The sequence below is a fragment of the Acipenser ruthenus genome, chromosome 10 (genome assembly GCF_902713425.1).
Source record: "Acipenser ruthenus chromosome 10, fAciRut3.2 maternal haplotype, whole genome shotgun sequence".
NCBI classification, from domain to species: Eukaryota; Metazoa; Chordata; class Actinopteri; order Acipenseriformes; family Acipenseridae; genus Acipenser; species Acipenser ruthenus.
The window spans coordinates 26,124,330-26,144,715 of record NC_081198.1 but is presented as its reverse complement, the minus strand read 5'-3'; the positions used below and the strand labels follow the sequence as shown (position 1 = coordinate 26,144,715).

The following is a 20,386-nucleotide window of genomic DNA, read 5'->3' as shown; positions in this document are numbered from 1 at the left end:
ACACTATGTCTGTGATTCTTGCCTTTGAGTTTTCTTTCATTAAGATTGTAAAGCCTTTATTTCTTCTTTTTTTTTTTTTTAATATTAAAGCTGGTATAATCATTGGCACATTGCTGGTCATTCACTGCAGTTAAATCTGAAACAAAATAGTGCTTGTTGGTCAGGATCAAAGTGTTCATTTTGTATTTAACCCCACCCCGCTTGTCAATGAGTTAACTTTTTATTTCATTTTAAATTCTCAGGCTTTTGTCTTCCACATCCCTCCGTCCGCTGTTCCTGATGAGCGTGACTCTCCTGGGAATGGTGCTGCTGGACAAGTGGAAGCTGCTGCCTGACGCAGGTAAATACATACTGACAGATTGCTGTCTGACACAGGTAAATACAAACTGATAGATTGGTGTCTGACACAGGTAAATACATAGGAGGCTGTGCGGTCCAGTGGTTAAAGAAAGGGGCTTGTAACCAGGAGGTCCCCGGTTCAAATCCCACCTCAGCCACTGACTCATTGTGTGACCCTGAGCAAGTCACTTAACCTCCTTGTGCTCCGTCTTTCAGGTGAGACATAATTGTAAGTGACTCTGCAGCTGATGCATAGTTCATACACCCTAGACTCTGTAAGTCACCTTGGATAAAGGCGTCTGCTAAATAAACAAATAATAATAATAATACCGACAGATTGCTGTCTGACACAGGTAAGTACATACCGACAGATTGCTGTCTGACACAGGTAAGTACATACCGACAGATTGCTGCCTGACACAGGTAAGTACATACCGACAGATTGCTGCCTGACACAGGTAAGTACATACCGACAGATTGCTGCCTGACACAGGTAAGTACATACCGACAGATTGCTGTCTGACACAGGTAAGTACATACCGACAGATTGCTGCCTGACACAGGTAAGTACATACCGACAGATTGCTGCCTGACACAGGTAAGTACATACCGACAGATTGGCGTTAGGTTGATATGGTAAGCCCAGTGTAATCGGTATTAAATAGTCACTAGTAAAGTACACTTATTTGACAATAAAGTTAGCTTTTTTGTTGAATTACTTATGATGCAGGGAGAGGATCGGTAGGTCTTTATTTCAAGCTGTCTGTCATGAAACCTACAATAAGAAATACAGGATTAGTTCAAAACCTTATTATCAGTGCTTTATGCTTTGAAAATAACCCCACTGTTTCAAGTGAGTACTCACAGAACCAAAACTGAATCTATCTTCAGACAATTTCCATGTGTCATTTTCTTCTCTCTGTTTCACTCCTCCTTTCTTGCTGCTTGACTGTCACCTGTAGTCCAGCGTGCGGAAGACTCTGGAAGTTCCAGGTACGTGGCCATGAATCAAGTTCAAACAGGCTTACAGGCAGTGTGGACAGGGCTGGAGCCAGTGTTACAAGGGCAGTGTGGACAGGGCCGGAGCCAGTGTTACAGGCAGTGTGGACAGGGCTGGAGCCAGTGTTACAGGCAGTGTGGACAGGGCTGGAGCCAGTGTTACAGGCAATGTGGACAGGGCTGAAGCCAGTGTTACAAGGGCGGTGTGGACAGGGCTGGAGCCAATGTTACAGGCAGTGTGGACAGGGCTGGAGCCAGTGTTACAGGCAGTGTGGACAGGGCTGGAGCCAGTGTTACAGGGGCAGTGTGGACAGGGCTGGAGCCAGTGTTACAAGGGCGGTGTGGACAGGACTGGAGCCAGTGTTACAAGGGCAGTGTGGACAGGGCTGAAGCCAGTGTTATAAGGGCAATTCCACATGAAATAGAGGTGAAACGTTTAGATGAAAGGGAATATTTCTAGGTGCACAAGTTGAACAAAACAGAGCTTACCATCATTTTGTTAAGCTGTCCATCACTTTGATTAATTTCTTTAGGCTCATATATGCAGTTTTTCCATGAATTATTTTAAGCAGCTTAACTGGCACTTCAGAAATTGTAAACAAAATATCCCCAATCAAGAATGGCTGTGAAATGTTATCACAATCAAAAGATGAAAAAGTTGCATACTTCATGGAAACTGATACACTCACATGGTTTGTGACCTCAAGAACGAAGTCTATATGATACATGAAGATAATATAATGGAAAGAAAGTGACCTACAACAGGCTGTATTTAGCAGAATGTTCTGTGAATGCTGATGAGATCACTGCTGTTGTTGTGTTTGTGCAGCGAGAGTGCGGCTGTACACCCCCGTCTTCTCAGCATCCCAGAACTGTGCCATCACCTGGCTGAGAGCTATTTCACCTGGACTCTCTATCTGCAAGAGATGCTTCAGTACAAAAGGCAGAGCCCTGGAAAGGTAAAGCAATGCTCTTGTGAAAATGAGCATTCACTTGTATACGGTGCATTGTGTCCTATGAGATGAAGGGTGGGCATATCGAGCCGTAGCAATCACACTTGTAAGAATCTTGGAAAACTGGTGGTAGTTCTAGAATACTGTTCTGCTCAGTGGGTGCTAACAATGACATTGGCTTTGACCAAATAAGGAGCTATTCACTGCCGCATTGTTTTTAACCTCTGGACATATCAGTGATGCAGAATTTGTTTCTCATATCTGTTTTACTTCATGTTTGCAACCTATGCAATCTGATTGGACATTCACCCTGATTCTGCCCCATGGATGCTTTGTTTTTGTTCTGACTAATGTTTTGTTTTTAGTTTTTCATTGTCTGGAGTAGATGTGGTGTTACTATAACTGTCAAATGTGTGATGTATTCCTTTGCAGTTCTGTGCAGTAGTGTGTGCAGGATGCTCGGTTTTGGCTGTAATTGGACACTACATACCAGGAATCATGATTTCTTATATTATTTGTGAGTATGTTTTTTTTGTTATTAGCACCTGTCCCCCTAAATGTTTATGTTTATTTCCAAAAAACTTTTAGAAAACTCCTAAATGAGCACTATAGAAAATCACGTGAATATTAGGTTATACCCGAGTGCTGTCTGAAAGGTCTAAGCCATGCTGACAGAAGGACTTCATCAGTGCATACGGTGTGACTGACTCATAGATGGACGCGGTCTGTGCATAACGGTGTGGATTTTGATCGAGGAGCCTAAAATAAACATGACCCTGTAGTACAACGTGTTAAAATAATGCAATACATACAAACAAGCACTAGGTCTATGTCGGCATAAAAACATTAGAAAGACCACAACAGTCACAGAGCAAAGAATAAGTGAAACTAAACTCATCACAGCCACAATCAGTATACAAGACAGTATTCCAAAACAAAACTGTCCGTGATATTTGTGGCCGGTTCCAAAGCAGACACTGGGTACCTGGTTTCAAAGGAACCAGTTCACGCATCTCTAAATAAAACATTTTTATGCCGGTACTCCAACAGTACCATGCGGAAAGCTATATTACAGTTATTTGTTGTGCACAAGCTTTTACTTAACCACTTCAACTTCAGATGTAAAAATGAAACCCCTTCCCAGGTACCAGATTTTGAAAATAATAATAATAATAATAATAATAATAATAATAATAATAATGTTTTCAAACCTGTAATTGCTATAAAATATTAACATATGATGAATAAAACACAAATACATGACCTAAACTGTGTTTTCCATTAACCCTTTATGCTCCTGTGTACTACATACCCATGTTCAATATTGAGATGAAAACAAAAACGCTGCTAATAACAATAATAATAAAAAGTAAAAAGTAATTATCAAATAAAAATCAAACAACATCAAAACGTGTGCCATTATCGACTTGCTCTGTGCTATTTATTGAAATGTTCAATACAACAGAACCCAGGGTTGCCTTCGCAACCACTGCACATTTTTCTTGTGTCTTTTCTTCTGTTTTCATTTTCGTAGCAGACCCTGCACCTTTTTTACTGTGTCTGCTTCCCTTGTGTTGGAGGGATAGTCACAAATGCGTGTACACAGCTACTTTGCGCAGGCATTGTGATGGATCTGGCTGCCGCATTGCCTGTACCCAGTGCTGTGTTTTGATAGTATTTCGTCACAGTACTGCCATTTCAAACCAAACAGCTTCCTGTTTGCATCTGGCTTACCTGTAAAGTAGCTGCATGCTCTTTTGTTTGTACTGTTTGTACTGTTCTTGGCTCCACATCCTCATCATCATCATCATCGCTGAGTGATAAGTCAGCATCACTGACGCTGGTATCGAAATCCTCTGAACCAACTTCGCTCCCGTTGCTCATTATAGAAAGACTACGTACGTTGCCATGTTTAACTTTTGATAAAAACTATATAAACTACAACTAAACAAGTAGTAATAATAATAATAATAATAAAACAAAAAATAATAATTTAAAACACTATATATATACTTGTAAAAGTTGAATGGCTTCCCGCAGTATATCTCAGTCTTCTAAACGCCCACAGGTAGATTGGAATCACTACATGACCCGCAATTGGATACAAATGTCACCTGACCCTCCGTCGACTTTCATTGCACATTCCACAGTACTAGCACTGCCTTAGAGAATGAAACCTGAAACATTAGACTGAGAAACCGATCGTAGAATAGAATGGGAAACTTGACGTACGCATGTACGGCATGGTACTGTAAGTGGGTTTTCATTTAACGTATGTTCGTATGTCATGGTGTTGAAGTGGTTAACAGCAATGATATTAAAATAATCACGTCTCGGTGGGAGGGTGGGGCGGGGGGAGGCAGGATAATTATGATAACAAAGTCTTTGCTGCTAAAAGTTTATGCAGTATAGTGTTTATTCAAATTTAAGTTGCCCATGAATTCAAGTTCAAATTTGAAGACCAAAAATACTAAAACAAAAAAAGAAGCTATGCAAGTCATATGAACTCTTCATGAAACAAACATGAGGGCTCCCAAGTGGCGCATCCAGTAAAGGCACTCCGCCCGGAGTGCAGGATGCGCCCTATAGCTTGGAGATCGCCGGTTCGAATCCAAGCTATGCCGTGAACATGAGTTCTCGGGGTGGCGCACAACTGGCCAAGCGCTGCCCAGGTGGGGAAGGGGTTAGGTTGGCTGGGGAGTCCTTGGCTCACAGCACACCAGCGACCCCTGTGGCTGGCCAGGCGTCTGCAGGCCTGCCTGTGCGCGAATCAGAACTGCATGGTCCTCCGACGCTGTAAGTGCTGTAATGGCTGCATGGCGGGCTTGCATGGCGGATAGCTGACGGCACTCGTTTCGGAGGACGCGTGTGCTTGTCTTCGTCTCTCCCAAGTTAGTGCGGGGGTTGCAGCGGGAGCCAAGTTGAATAATAATTGGACATTCCAAAAATTGGGAGAAAATCAGGAAAGTTAATAAAAGTAATTGTTAAAAAATAAATAAAATTAAATTAAACAAACACAATAATTAGCAGTTAAATTTAATTTCTAAGTGCCAGCATGGAGCACTGTATTACTGTACACCAAAGCATTAGAGTAAGTCACCTCCTATATTACACATGGGAAAAGAAAGTATGTTCACTACGGTACTTGCAGTATTGCATGGCAGTGCTTTCAGTTTCCGGTCACTGGAAAAGGCAAATGACCTCTAACAGTTTTAACAGTTTTACCGTGCTCCTTTCTTTAATTGGGCCAGCGTAGTTTTCTTTTCACTTTAATTGCTGTAGAGGCCTATTCAAATTGAAACACTAGCGGTCGTTAAAAGGTTAGCTGAAAAATGGTAAATTTACAGTTTGGCTTGAGAAGGGACCTGGGTGACGTACCGAGACGAGGTCAGCCTTTATTTACTGCATTGAATGTTCTTTGGTATTGTCTTTCTTTTTAAAATCACATATGGAGGAAGCACAACATGACAGTCATGCGCTTCTTATCTACACTGCAAGTTTTGATTCAAGTGTGTTTTGCTCCAACTCCATCAACTGTGCAGTTGCTGGGCAAAACACTGGTGTGGTGGGTATTCCCAGTCTGATTGAGGATACTTGTTCTTTTTGCAAAGTACAATGACATGAGTTTGGAAGTTTGTCAGTCCCATGGCATTTTCTACACTGATGTGCTGCAAGGGTGGGACACTATGATGCCTCATAAATCTCTGAATCCACCCACGTCTGCCTTTAAATCGCTGTTTGTATGTTGTGTCTCTAATCTCTTTTCATTTAACCTGTATTAACTCACGTTACTGGGTAACCATTCGTATGCTGATCACTCACAAATGTAGCCAATTCATCCTCAAATTCAGGAATGTTACTTTTTTAAGCCCAGAAAGTGACTTTCTGTCAACATCGTAAGCAAAAATAGCCTTTCGATTGCGTCTCCATCTTCTGACACACATCTCAGATGCCATATTCACTTTCTGCTGCAAGGTATCCCTTTTTTCAGCTAACAAGATTACTTTTTTCTTTTAAAAACTGCATCATAAAATGTGAGTGAAGTTCGCTGCGTAGACATTTTAATATACGAGTACTCTATCAAGAGTAATCACTGTGTGCAGCAGCTCTTGTTCAAGTGCGTCAGAATAATTGACATGCGCACGTGTAAATTGGTCCCCTAACTCAAAAACCAAGTACCTGCCACCAAATTTGAAATGTTATTTCGGTCAAAAAAGATTTGAAAAAAATGTGTACTTTTTATTTCAGTGCAACTCGAGTAAACATTACTTTATTTACTGCATTGAATGAAATGAACTGAAATGTGATTATCAATAGTAGATATATTCACTCAAATTCTTTTGGACATTTATGTTATTTCAACTGAACAATTAGTTTAACTTGAATGTGATATTTTATTTAATCCTGCAGTAACCCAATGTGATTCTCTGTCAACATGCAATAGAAAATCATCAGCATTTGAAAGATACATACTGATCTAAATATATCACTCCTAGCCTACCATAGACATTTAATATAAATACAATATTAAATTACACAAATGTTCATGCTGTCCTAGGTTAATATTCTTGTGTATGAATATGAATGTACAAATTAGTACTGGGACGAACACAGGATTTTCATGTTCGGATATTCGCTCATAATTTAAATATCTGTTTGGATATTCGTTCGTCTTCAAAAAGTAATAAAAGCCAGTATATTGCTCTGAATGCAGGCAGAGACAGCACAGCAGCAGGACAACGCATTTTCTTTTCTTTTTTCTTTTTTTTCAGTCCTTGCCATTGTAGTTTCTTCACAGTAAACAGCGGCCATAGACACGTTTTCATAAAGTAATAACATGAGGTTCACTTGTGCCTTTTTGTAGCTGAACAAGCAAACGAAAACTGAAATTTAACTTAACACTTCAAATAAAACAAACGTGGAAATGGCGTTGTAAAGTGAAGGGGGAAAAAACTCACTGTTTTGGTTCTCATTTATTACATTCCACATAAGAAAGTCGCAACAAAAAATATACAATATAATTAGTCCCCATGGAACTCCGTGGTAAAATTTCCTAAAATCAGCAACGAGAAAAGTGTTTTCTGCAAAATTCTGCGGCAATGACTTTTGAATTAAAAACAGTGTTGAGTATAAATAAGAAAAAGTCACAGTTAGTTAAATTCTTTTTTTTTTTTTTTATTAAATTGCATTACTAAAATCTGAAAACAAAACCAGAACAAACATGTTTGCCATATTTTATGGAAATCAAAGAAGAAAAAAAAAAACACATACAATAAAGCAAAGAGAGTTCACTTTTTTAAAACTCTTGACTATTGGATGCTGTTTTTTTAAAATAAACATAAAACATAACAGTTCTTAAAAAATAAATGAAATAGGCCAAAACATATGACTATATTTAATCATATTAGTAATAATAACATTTGCCTAGAGGAATAAGATTATAGCGGTGCACTTTTTGCAATTTTGTAATTTTAAAAAGTATCCACATCAAGACAGCACATAGAAAAAGTTTGGAAGCTGTGACAAGCGCTTGGAAACAGTGACAGGTGACACTGATTGGTTGATAAACTAGCTTTTTTGTTTCTTTGACCAAGGCCACAATGTGAAAGTGCTGCCATCACATACCACAAAACAAACGGGAAAGTAACTAGTTAAAAAAAAAGAGGATTTTCACAACAATGTTAAGTCATCCCAAGTAATCAGATAATATCTAATATAGTTCACCGACCCCTTCCTTTTTGAGCATTCATGTTACTACAACATGTGCAATGTCTCACTATACAAACCTCCTCACTATACAAACCCCTCCACACTCCTCACTATACAAACCCCTCCACACTCCTCACTATACAAACCCTTCTCACTGTACAAACCCTCCTCACTATACAAACCCCTCCACACTCCTCACTATACAAACCCTCCTCACTATACAAACCCCTCCATACTCCTCACTATACAAACCCCTCCACGCTCCTCACTATACAAACCCTCCTCACTATACAAACCCCTCCATACTCCTCACTATACAAACCCCTCCACGCTCCTCACTATACAAACCCTCCTCACTATACAAACCCTCCTCACTATACAAACCCTCCTCACTATACAAACCCCTCCATACTCCTCACTATACAAACCCCTCCACACTCCTCACTATACAAACCCTTCCTCACTATACAAACCCTCCTCACTATACAAACCCTCCTCACTATACAAACATTTCCAGCAAGTTGGGCACTGTTTAAGCGAGGCGTTTCGGAATGACTTGCTTGCCTTTTTTCTGTCCCATGAGATTCTGACTCGCTCTAAAGTAGAACGCTTTTTTGACCCAGGTGGCCTTCCATAGAGATCACTAGGGGTGCGTGCGCATAATCTGTTTTTTTTTTCCTTTTTTCTGTCCTAAAACTTTTAGGTAGAGGCTCAGAGCTGCTGTGTTGATCCTGTGTTTTTTTTGTTTTGTTTTATGTATTTATCTCGCGTATCACACAGAGCTTTTTTTCATTTGCCATTCTTGAAACTGTCGCACAAATTCTGGTGAGGCTGTAAATAAGTGCAAGGTATTTTTGTCATTTTTGTATCCGAATACATGTCAAAATTTTTTGTTTGAATATTCGGATATTTGTGCCAGCACTAGTACAAATTGAAATAAATGTAAAAGTGAAATTGAAGGTTTTCTGGAGTTGCTGTCCGTCAGTGTGTCTTCTCTCCACAGTACTGAGTGTCCTGCTGTGGCCCCTGGTAGTGTACCATGAACTGATCCAGAAGATGTACACAGGACTGGAACCCATCCTGATGAAACTGGACTATAGCATGAAGGGAGGAACACATCATCGCAAACACCAGAAGAAAAGTAAGCAGGCTTCATGCTCCAGTAAAATATCCTGTTCTGCAATGCCCAGCTGTCTAACTAGCTAACACTGAATTCACACTAATGCCCCAGCTGTCTCTGCAGAGCGGGGAGCTAACATTGAATTTCACATTCTGAACGTTTAGGGACTTTCACACCAAATTCACTTCTACAATTTTTAAACAGTGGATGTTTTTTACGTTCTTCAATTTAGGAAAACCTAGCACTTTCGGCAGTGTGTTTTTCATTGGTTTGTCTTCGTACATTATTCTGAAATATACATAATGGTGTTCTGCGAGTCCTCATCATTGGAGACAGAGGATGGGATTCCTGTTTGCTTTCTGTTCGCTACACCATCTCCTGTTTGCTGGACAGGATGTAAATTCAGCTTTTCTATGCAGTCGATGCATTGCTTTGAGTTTGTTTGAATGTCCCTTTCCACAAGCACAGTGATACTACAGTACTTTCCATTTTTGTTATGGGGTTACGGTTTCCTTCATGAATACTGGTCAGTTTTTCTAGTAGCTCCATTATTTTGTAAATGGCAGTATTTTCATATTGAATGTGAAAATCAGCAGAATATTTAAAATACATACAAAATAGTGATATAAATGATTATAAAAACTAAATCAACTCTTTAAATTAAAAATGTATGATAATTTAAATGGTTAGCAACACAGGTTTAAACATTTAATCCATTGAGCAGATTAATTGCAGCTGACAAATGAGCTACGTCGAAACACATGGTAAAGAAAACATACTGTTTCAGAATAAAACAGACTTGTGGTACCACACAGAGGGCCCGAATTCTGATAAAAACCAGTAAAAAGCAAACGTGAAGGGAAAGTGCTTTATGTTGGCGCTGGATTGCGCCGTCCTCTTCACGTTGTGATTTTGAAAGGAGTTTGAATTCCGTTTGCGTCATCATCGTGCAACTGGCAAAAAATAATGCTTACATAATACCAAAAATAATAGTCGCAGTAGCACCCACTTTCTGAGAACAAAAGCTGACTCGATCTTCAATGTGTCGCTCCCAATAATAACTTTCAAATCCCTGAGACACACATGACTCCATTTACTCCTTATCATGAAGACTTTCATGGGGTAAAATAGCGTTAAGCCCGCCGCACACAGCCTGACTCAAGCCGTCTCAACTCATCTCATCTCAACTGCCCGTACAGAGTCTGGATGAATCGTATCAGTGTGCGTGCTCTTAAAACCAAGATTATGCAGATTTCAGTTGGGATGTCTTCAGATTTGAAGATTGAACGTGTTGAATCTTTTTCAGACGCAGTTTCGTTCAGATGTGATCAGTCTGTCTGTGTGCGGCGGTTGCCAACAAAGACTGACTGAGACCGATTAGTCATAAGGGTGTCAACCAATGGTAAAGCAGGTTTAAGTGACGTAGCTTGTCATACAAGATGGCGGAATATTGACATCTTTAGTTCCACAGGTAAAAATACATTAGTCTTGAATTGCTGAGTGTCCCGAATTCTACTCTATAATGTAAAAAGGATATACAGGTATGTGCAGATTATCTCGATTTTTCAATAAATTGCAAATCCTGAAACATGACTCAAATTACTCCTTTCACATTTGCTTTAGTAACCAGGTGAAATGTTCCTGACAGAAAAAGAATACAAATGGATGCAGTAAATAAATAATGTATTTACGTTAAAATAGCAGGAGTCTAAAAGCACACCAGCTTTGCATAATTGTGTGCACCAGACACTAACCTTCTTTTTTCATTCACACCGTGTCCCCTTAGGGTTTCTGCAGTTTACTACTTTGGTCAAATGTTCCCAAACAAAACTTTTATTTTATTTTAATTCATTATTTAAATCAGTCTGGAATATTTGAAAAGAGTAGTATTTGCTTGCTTATTAGTATTAACCACAGCGGATTCAGTATAAATAATTATACCATGACCGTCGACTGTACCGCATTGTATGATATCAATAATTATGCCATGACCGTCAACAGTACCCAGGGGACTTTTTTGACCTGAAAAAAGAAACAAGGACCAGGGGTCACAAATGGAGATTAGATAAAGGGGCATTCAGAACAGAAAGTACGAGGCACTTTTTTTACACAGAGAATTGTGAGGGTCTGGAACCAACTCCCCAGTAATGTTGTTGAAGCTGACACCCTGGGATCCTTCAAGAAGCTGCTTGATGAGATTCTGGGATCAATAAGCTACTAACAACCAAACGAGCAAGATGGGCTGAATGGCCTCCTCTCATTTGTAAACTTTCTTATGTTCTTATGTTCTTTTCTTTTTTTGTAAAATGTCCCTGTTTTGTAGCCTATTGTATTAATTAAATATAGTTTTAATCCGTGCAATGGTGAATCCCAACCACCTCTGTTACCCATAGCTACACTATTGATATGACCCTGTACATTTAAGAACGTATGGTTTTGTATCTGTCAGGAGCATGAGTAACCATCGAAAGAAATAATGATTTATTTAATAGGTATTTATTTATAGTAACACGTTGGGTTGCAGCGGCAGTCTTGGCGTGATTAATGGGTCTGTTGAGACAGTTTATATTGTTGCAATACAAGATCGCTTATACAATTTAGTCATGTTCTAATGAATTACTCGTTATACGTGCCCCTAGTGTTAATCCAATACATTATTCGAAAGGCTAATGTCTTTAGATTTCCACTATGTGAATGTTTGTTGTATATGACCACTTTTACATAAGGTCATGATATCTAACGGAGAGTAACCCGTAGTTTGACAAATTTGCTGACAGGGCTTCATCAGAAAAAGCCCATTGTAGGTACAGTAAACATGTTCTGTTTTGTTTGTATTTTTGTATCTATTTTGTGACCAAGGTTTGTTCATTTCAAAGATTGTCTTGTTTTAGCTGGTTGGCTATTACTAACACTGTGACTAAAGCGCCATACAGTTCGCAACTTTGCATAGCTACATTATTTATCGTTTATTGTAATTAAAAAAAGAAATAGTCAATTCTCGTTAATACAAATTTTAAGGGACTAGCAAAAAAAAACTCGGTAATTCATATTATCAGGAATCTAAAGCCAAATGCATCCTGTCAGTTTTTATGAAGTTACAATAACACTGAAATCACATTTCAATTACAGAACAGTTCAAAGTATTGTACATTTGAAAGTACTATTTTTTAGTATTATTATTATTATTATTTTTAACTTTGCAAATAAACTGCACTTGAAACCTGCTTGTCCCATTCTGATCAAGGGCATTTTTAAAGGCATAAAGGGTATTGACGACTTGCATCCACAGTTTGCAGTTCAGTGGCTTGTATTATTGTGCCCCGTTTTTTCAGAATGCTTGAGAAAGTATTTGCAGGAATGCTGAAATCTTTTTCTTGTATGATTGTGCATTATCCACCACTTCCACTTTTGTGTGGAAGGATAGTGCACAAACAGCACTAAAATACTGTACAGAGGCACTAATATGGATGCAAGTTAATACATTTCCCAATATCCTTTACACTCAGCTGTTCGAACTAAGGCGGTTTGTTTTATTCACATCTTTCTTCCCTGGGAGGGCTCCACAATAATTCTCACTAACAGGAAATTTGTGTTAAGTGAATTCGTATTATAAGTAATTTACAATAAGCAACTGCTAAATTTTGCCGGGACCTTGTAGAAAATTCATACTATCAGGAAATGTTTACTAAATTAATGAGAATTGACTGTATATTATAAATTGTGTTCTCTCTCTCTCATATGCTTATGTTCCCTTTTCGTAATGGGATCGTCGGGGCCTGTGTTTCAAATAACCTTCCCCGTGCCTGGTCAGTTTGAGAAGCAGTCGCCCCCCCTGCACCGTCATTGAAAATCGCATTACAGGGAACCGCCAGTTTTACCAGGGTTTTACCAGGGCCCTAAGTTTGCTTGCCTTGCCTTCCAGGAAGGCTGTTACTGTCTCACCTCCTGGGTGAAAGCACGTTACTGTCTTACCTCCTGGGTGAAAGCACGTTACTGTCTCACCTCCTGGGTGAAAGCACGTTACTGTCTCATCTCCTGGGTGAAAGCACGTTACTGTCTCACCTCCTGGGTGAAAGCACGTTACTGTCTCACCTCCTGGGTGAAAGCACGTTACTGTCTCACCTCCTGGGTGAAAGCACGTTACTGTCTCACCTCCTGGGTGAAAGCATGTTACTGTCTCACCTGGGTGAAAGCACGTTACTGTCTCACCTCCTGGGTGAAAGCACGTTACTGTCTCACCTCCTGGGTGAAAGCACGTTACTGTCTCACCTCCTGGGTGAAAGCACGTTACTGTCTCACCTCCTGGGTGAAAGCACGTTACTGTCTCACCTCCTGGGTGAAAGCACGTTACTGTCTCACCTCCTGGGTGAAAGCAGGTTACTGATTTGCTTTTATATAAATAGTTTATTTCCAGATGATTACACCACACACTTCAAAATAGTGCTTTAAAATTCAGTTAATACCTGTGTTCTATGATCCCTCAGTCAAGTTTGATTTTAAGGGAATCATTCAGTAAAAAAGGATCTAGTTGCAGGAACATTGATTGTAATCTCTGGGCATAGTGATGAAAGACACTATTCACTGTGAGATAGTGGTGCCCAAGTCACAAGATACTAAGTGGTGTTGCATGCATTAACATCTTTTAGCATCTAAACTGTTACATAACATAATATTGTATTGAAGACTTACTTGAGCTAGGGTCTTCTGAGGCCACACAATTATTGAAAGAACACAAACAATGCATGTTTGCTAACTATAGCTGCATTTGTATGTGTTCCATAGAAGTGAAGAGCGAGCCAGGAGGAGATGACGCGGTGGCTGAAACAGACAGTGAAAGTGAGGAGGAGCTCTCCTGCTTCTCCCCAATGGTATTTCTGGGAACTATGTTTACTGTAACTGGAATTCAATTGGTATGAATTCATTTTGTTTTCTCTGAAATCAGCTCTGGTGGTCCTTAGCCAAGTATGAAGATGTCTGCATTGCAGATGGCACTAATGGGTTTCTCAGAGAAGCCAAGGATAGAATGGACATGGTGATTACCGTCTCTCTCCCACTATAAAGAAAGAAAAGGAGCCTATGATCTCCCATTGAATAAAATGATTTGCTGAAAAATGCAAAAATGGTTTTAGTGAAAATGAGTTCTGTCAGAGGTGTAATTGCTAGTCTAGACATACGTAACAGTAGATGACTAGGTAAAATGACTTAAGTGACAGGGCCTTCTGGTTAGCACTTTGCTGTCTATCAGGTTTTTGGTAGGTGTTCACTAGATACTTTGGCTGATGTAGCCTGTTATATACAGTATGTCTGGGGCACATCTGATGCAGCTGAAAACAAGTATTATATAAATGTGGGAAAATGTAGAGTGTCATCCAAAAGCGTTTTGTAATACACAATGCAAGTTGTCTGGCTCAATAGCATACTTCAATACGTTTGAATTGACCATTCACAAATAACTATAAAATAAGCCTTGTGAGAGAAACTATTTATATTGTATTTGGAGTTGAAAATTATAAAAAAATAAATTAAAAAAACAAGGCTATAAACAAAAAATCCTTGGCTGTCTTTTTGAAGACAAAGAGCATATGACGCTTAGTCTCCACTCCAAAGCTCTCACAAGAGCACCACAGAACACTGTCTGGTAAAAGAGAGGTGATACAGATTCTTATCATAGCAGATGTTGGGTTAAGAGGTTAAGATCCATCCAGTAAACAGTAAAGGTCTCAACTGCCGACAGTGTAATCACTGCTGCGCATTAGAGGACAGCATCCTTCCCCTGGTCTGGTGATAGCTATTCAGGACAGTGTAATCACTGCTGCACATCAGAGGAACAGCATCCTTCCCCTGGTCTGGTGATAGCTATTCAGGACAGTGTAATCACTGCTGCACATCAGAGGAACAGCATCCTTCCCCTGGTCTGGTGATAGCTATTCGGACAATACAGGCCGACAGCGACACCTCGAGGAGTTAGAACAACTGACATCAACAGCCAGTGAATGAGTCATTCCAAGTACCAGCAATGGCACTTGCAAAAAATCCAAGGAAACGCAGGAGCCGGCAGCCAGGTAATCCAGCCACATGTTCTCTCAGGTAGTTCTGTGTATCAAGTGCGAAGCAGGATCGATGTCCTTAGCTATCCTACAAATACTGTTCACAGCACAAAGTCAGGAAGCAAGCAATTTGTAGATCGCGCTATGTAGAGTGTGGCTCCTCTCCTCTCCTCTCCTCTCTCTTGGCATCCCCTAGCACGACTCACTCCCTAACACGCACGCCTCCCCTATATACTCCAGACTCCACCCCTTGAATCAGTCCTGCACCTATCCCTAAGGAACAGGTGGAGCTAACCCAACAGTGACTCAAGGAAATGGTGTCTGCAGCACATGTGCTGTTTTCCTCTACAAGATGGCCGCCGCAACCGGACACCAGACTTAAGGTCCACGCCATCTTGGTAAGGAACAAGAACACAGCATCACCACCTGTCAGTCGAACTCCACCAATAAACGAGGGAGAATACTTTACCCTGCCACAGACCGTAACAGAAATTCAAAATAGACTACAAAATACCAAAATGTTAACTGTTAAACTTAATTTCAAATGGACCTATCATTGTGGCATGTAAAAAAGACTGCTGGGCTGGGTTGCCATAAGTTAACATGTAAAGCCTTCACTAAGTGGTTAGTAGTTACTAGTTAGTTGATAACTAAGTGCTGTCCTATTTTCGGTTGCACCACACATACTTAAGGCAGAACTTAACTAGTTTGTTACTAAGAGTGGAGACTCCCAAGTCGATCACTTTCGTGAAAGTGTTCCCTTTATAGTAACCAATCAGCACTGAGGATGTTGGAGCGCGGATGCTGCTGCTCAAAACAACTCCAACGTAATAAACTTGAACATACAACCAACTAGTCATAGTGCCTGACTTTAAACTGTTATTATTAGTAATATAGGCGACCAATTACAGGTACCGATAATACACATATCATTTAGTTGTTTTATATTAAAGATTAATTTATTCAAATTAAATCGGTGCATTTTGAGTCGGGATACCGGCACTACAGACTTTTCCTGTTCACACAGATGACACTGTAATGAAGAGCTTACCTCTCCACTCAGTGTTTTTTTATTATTATTATTATTATTATTATTATTATTATTATTATTATTATTATTATTATTATTATTATTAATGTTGAATAAAATATTTACATATATTGTATTTATTTACCAAATGTATTCAGTGTTCAATGGAAACTGTTTAAAATACTGCCTAATCTAAGGCTAATGAATATACCGGTACCTACATTACAATATATAGAAGTGTTTATTATAACGAGTTTTACATTTCAGTAAATGAAATTCCATCCGCATTACACCTGTTATACGAAGCTTATAGTAACACCGGTCTGTCTGTGTTGTGACTTGCAGAAATTATTTATTGAGAAAAGGGACCATTAACCACTTTCTTAATGGGATAACCTGAATCTACGAGTAATTAAATCGACATACTTCAGATTCATCCCACAGATTTGAATGCTTCAGAATAAAGCTGTCATGTTTGGATTCAGGCCACTTTATATCACAATCTGTGATTAACAAATCTGCATTGCAAACAATTTGTGTGTTCAAAGAGTGGAAACTCTTTCTATTTATGTATTCTGCTTCATGCTTGGAAGGTGTTTTTATTTTTACATGCGTCCCATCTATGCAGCCAACAACATCAGGAAAACCAGCGATCTGAAAAAACTTCTGACGAGTTTCGTCCAATCTTTTGGTATCAGTGGGGGAAGTATACATACTTCTGCAACAGTTTACACAGAGACAGTGCAACGAAACGGAAGTTCTGCAGACTGTTGATTTATGCACCTGTATCGCCTACCAGGTTTTGAAAAGATCCGGTAGCGAAATACCTTAAAGTGAGGCAGACCTGGAGAGATGGAGGAAGTGCTCCATTTCTGGAAGATTAATGTTTTATGTTACTTTTGAGTTCATCAGTGATCTTCAAAATATGCTCACGTCTAAATCTAAAATGGGCATAAAGGTCAATATCTTCGTAATTGTCAAGGATGTATGTGGTCTCGCAAAACACGCTGACGCCGAAACCTTCAAACACAGTCATCTTCAAACAGAAGTTCACGTAGTAACAGTTACCGTGCCATCTTGGAATGTGATTCTAGAACAGCTGACACCTACCCGAAGGTATGCGTAACATTTAAGTAACAACTAAGCCTTACGGTATAACTATCTTACCTGGTGCAACCTGTGTAAATTTAGTAATGTGTAAAACCTAAGTTAGTAAAGACTTACGCTGTAACTAAGCTAAGTAAGAACTTACGCATATCTGGTGCAACCCAGCCCTGTTATTCATTGGAAGTTACGTTTTACTTGTATGATATAGTCCAGTTGCACCCTATTTTTGGTTGGTAATCAATACAAATGCTCTCAAAAAGACTTTGTACAGACTTTCTAAAAGCTCTACATGCTTAGAAGACTACATGCTTGAATCTACACTCCTACGTGAGGAGAATCATTACTGTGTCCTGTTGCGATCACCGAAGCTTACTAAAGACGCTATCCTAAAAGCTCTGAACCACTCATTTTATGCTAATTAAATTTTAACATTCAAGGAAAAAAAGGCATTTCTACAAACAAACATGGCTTTCTGAAACATGTTGCTAACATCTACTGTGTTTTAATAGCAGGTCTGGATAAAAGGGTTAGTATTTGTTAGAACTTGTTATAAATATTAGTAAAAACCGCCACGTTTATGAAAATGTAATTTTTTGCAAATGTTAATGAACACTGGAACGGCATTGTACTCTACTAAAAAAGCAGTTTTTGTGATCACCTTAAAGTCAACGACGGAACTATGGAATCGTTGTCAAAGGACTTGAAACTTCCTGTAGTGCACTTACTGCGGCAATGGGAAGAAGTTGGAGTGAAGGCATCTCTTGATCTGGTGTCAGGGAGGCCTGCTAAGAAGCCCCTTTGAGCAAGAAAAACATCAAAGGCACAGGATCCCTACACATTTTACCCAAGGGAACAGCTAAGAACAAGAACTGGTACCTGAAAACACTCCAAGAGCACCTCCTCCCTACGGCTCAGAACCATTTTACCAACGGTGAGTTCTACTCCAAGATGATGGAGCCCCTTGCCATCGACCCAAACGAGTGAAGAAATGGGTAGAAGACAACAGTATCGCACCACTGCAATACTGGCCTGGAAATTCACCGGATCTCAATCCTATTGAGAATGTTTGGAGTCTGTTAGGACAGGAAATCAAGAAAAGTTAACCATGCAACCAAAACGAACTGCAATCAAGTGTAAGTGCTGCATGGAGGAATCTAACGTATAACAGGACCCTTCAGTGCCTCATTGAGTCCATGCCTGAGAGGATGAAGTTTAAGGACCAAGCATTTTTTGGTGGGATGCTCCCCCAGAACCAGGTGTTTTTTGGCTGTATTTGACTCTATTCATTTTTACTATAGGGTTAATTATTTATCATCTCATATTTGTCAATTGTTGTACTTCCAGTAAAGGCCCAAACGAAGAAAACATACAGTGCCTTGCAAAAGTATTCAGACCCCTGACCAATTCTCTCATATTACTGGATTACAAATGGTACATTGAAATTTCGTTCTGTTTGATATTTTATTTTAAAACACTGAAACGCAAAATCAATTATTGTAAGGTGACATTGGTTTTATGTTGGGAAATATTTTTAAGAAAAATAAAAAACTGAAATATCTTGCTTGCATAAGTATTCAACCCCCACACCCCCCCCCCCCCCCAATTAATATTTGGTAGAGCCACCTTTCGCTGCAATAACAGCTTTAAGTCTTTTGGGGTAAGTATGTACCAGCTTTGCACACAGTGTCGGAGTGATTTTGGCCCATTCTTGTTGGTAGATTTGCTCCAGGTTGTTCAGGTTGGTTGGACGACGCTTTTGGACCGCAATTTTCAAATAGTGCCACAGATTCTCAATGGGATTGAGATCAGGACTTTGACTGGGCCACTGTAGGACATTCACTTTTTTGTTCTTGAGCCACTCCAATGTTGCTTTGGCCTTGTGCTTGGGATCATTGTCCTGCTGAAAGGTGAATTTCCTCCCAAGCTTCAGTTTTTTTGCGGACTGAAGCAGGTTCTCTTGCAGTATTTCCCTGTATTTTGCTCCATCCATTCTTCCTTCAGTTTTAACAAGATGCCCAGTCCCTGCTGATGAGAAGCATCCCCACAGCATGATGCTGCCACCACCATACTTCACTGTAGGGATGGTGTGTCTTGAGGCATGGGCAGTGTTAGGTTTGCGCCACACATAACGCTTTGAGTTTTGGCCAAAAAGCTCTATCTTGGTCTCATCTGACCACAAAACCTTTTCCCACATCGCAGCTGGGTCACTCTCATGCTTTCTGGCAAACTCCAGACGTGCTTTCAGATGGTACTTTTTGAGTAACGGCTTCTTTCTTGACACCCTCCCATACAGGCCAGTGTTATGCAGAGCTCTTGATATGGTTGACTGGTGCACCATTACTCCACTCCCAGCCACTGAACTCTGTAGCTCCTTCAAAGTGATTGTTGGCCTCTCTGTGGCTTCTCTCACAAGTCTCGGAGTTTTTGAGCGCTGAGTTTTGAGGGACGGCCTTTTCTTGGCAGTGCCTGGGTGGTGTGATGCAGCTTCCACTTCCTGATTATTGATCCAACTGTGCTCACTGGGGTATCCAAACACTTGGATATTATTTTGTACCCTTTCCCTAATCTATGCATTTGTATTACTTTATCTCTAACTTCTGTAGAATGCTCTTTTGGTCTTCATTTTCCTTCAGATTCACAGCCTGACCAGTGATCCTTCAACAGTGGGGTTTTTAGCCAGAAAATGTGACAGCAACTTTAATGGTTCACAGGTGGAGGCCAATGGTAAGTTAATTGTGTCCTCATTAGGGCAATTTCTTTCATCGGTGTAAACTGGGAGCTTCCACAGCACAGGGGTTGAATACTTATGCAAGCAAGTTCAGTTTTCTATTTTTCTTAAAAATATTTCCCAACATAAAACCAATGTCACCTTACAATAATTGATTTTCGAATATTTGATTGTAAAATTAGAAAAGAAAAATGGTAGGACTTGATGCCAGACTGCACAGACAGGGTTGCATTGGTTTGATGCCAGACTGCACAGACAGGGTTGCATTGGTTTGATGCCAGACTGCACAGACAGGGTTGCATTGGTTTGATGCCAGACTGCACAGACAGGGTTGCATTGGTTTGATGCCAGACT

General features: G+C 39.9%; 1 protein-coding gene across 2 annotated transcripts in view; it reads left to right on the top strand.

The window, feature by feature from the left end:
- Nucleotides 1-20,386, top strand: part of retreg2 (reticulophagy regulator family member 2) — a 34,935-nt gene that overhangs the window by 10,946 nt on the left and 3,603 nt on the right. For both annotated transcript variants that reach the window (XM_059031973.1, XM_034007725.2), the window contains exons 2-7: nt 243-340; nt 1,302-1,332; nt 2,168-2,297; nt 2,724-2,808; nt 9,004-9,141; nt 13,903-13,988. In XM_059031973.1, the coding sequence (XP_058887956.1) occupies nt 280-340; nt 1,302-1,332; nt 2,168-2,297; nt 2,724-2,808; nt 9,004-9,141; nt 13,903-13,988 (531 nt within the window). In that variant the 5' untranslated portion in view covers nt 243-279. The remainder of the gene's footprint in view (nt 1-242; nt 341-1,301; nt 1,333-2,167; nt 2,298-2,723; nt 2,809-9,003; nt 9,142-13,902; nt 13,989-20,386) is intronic.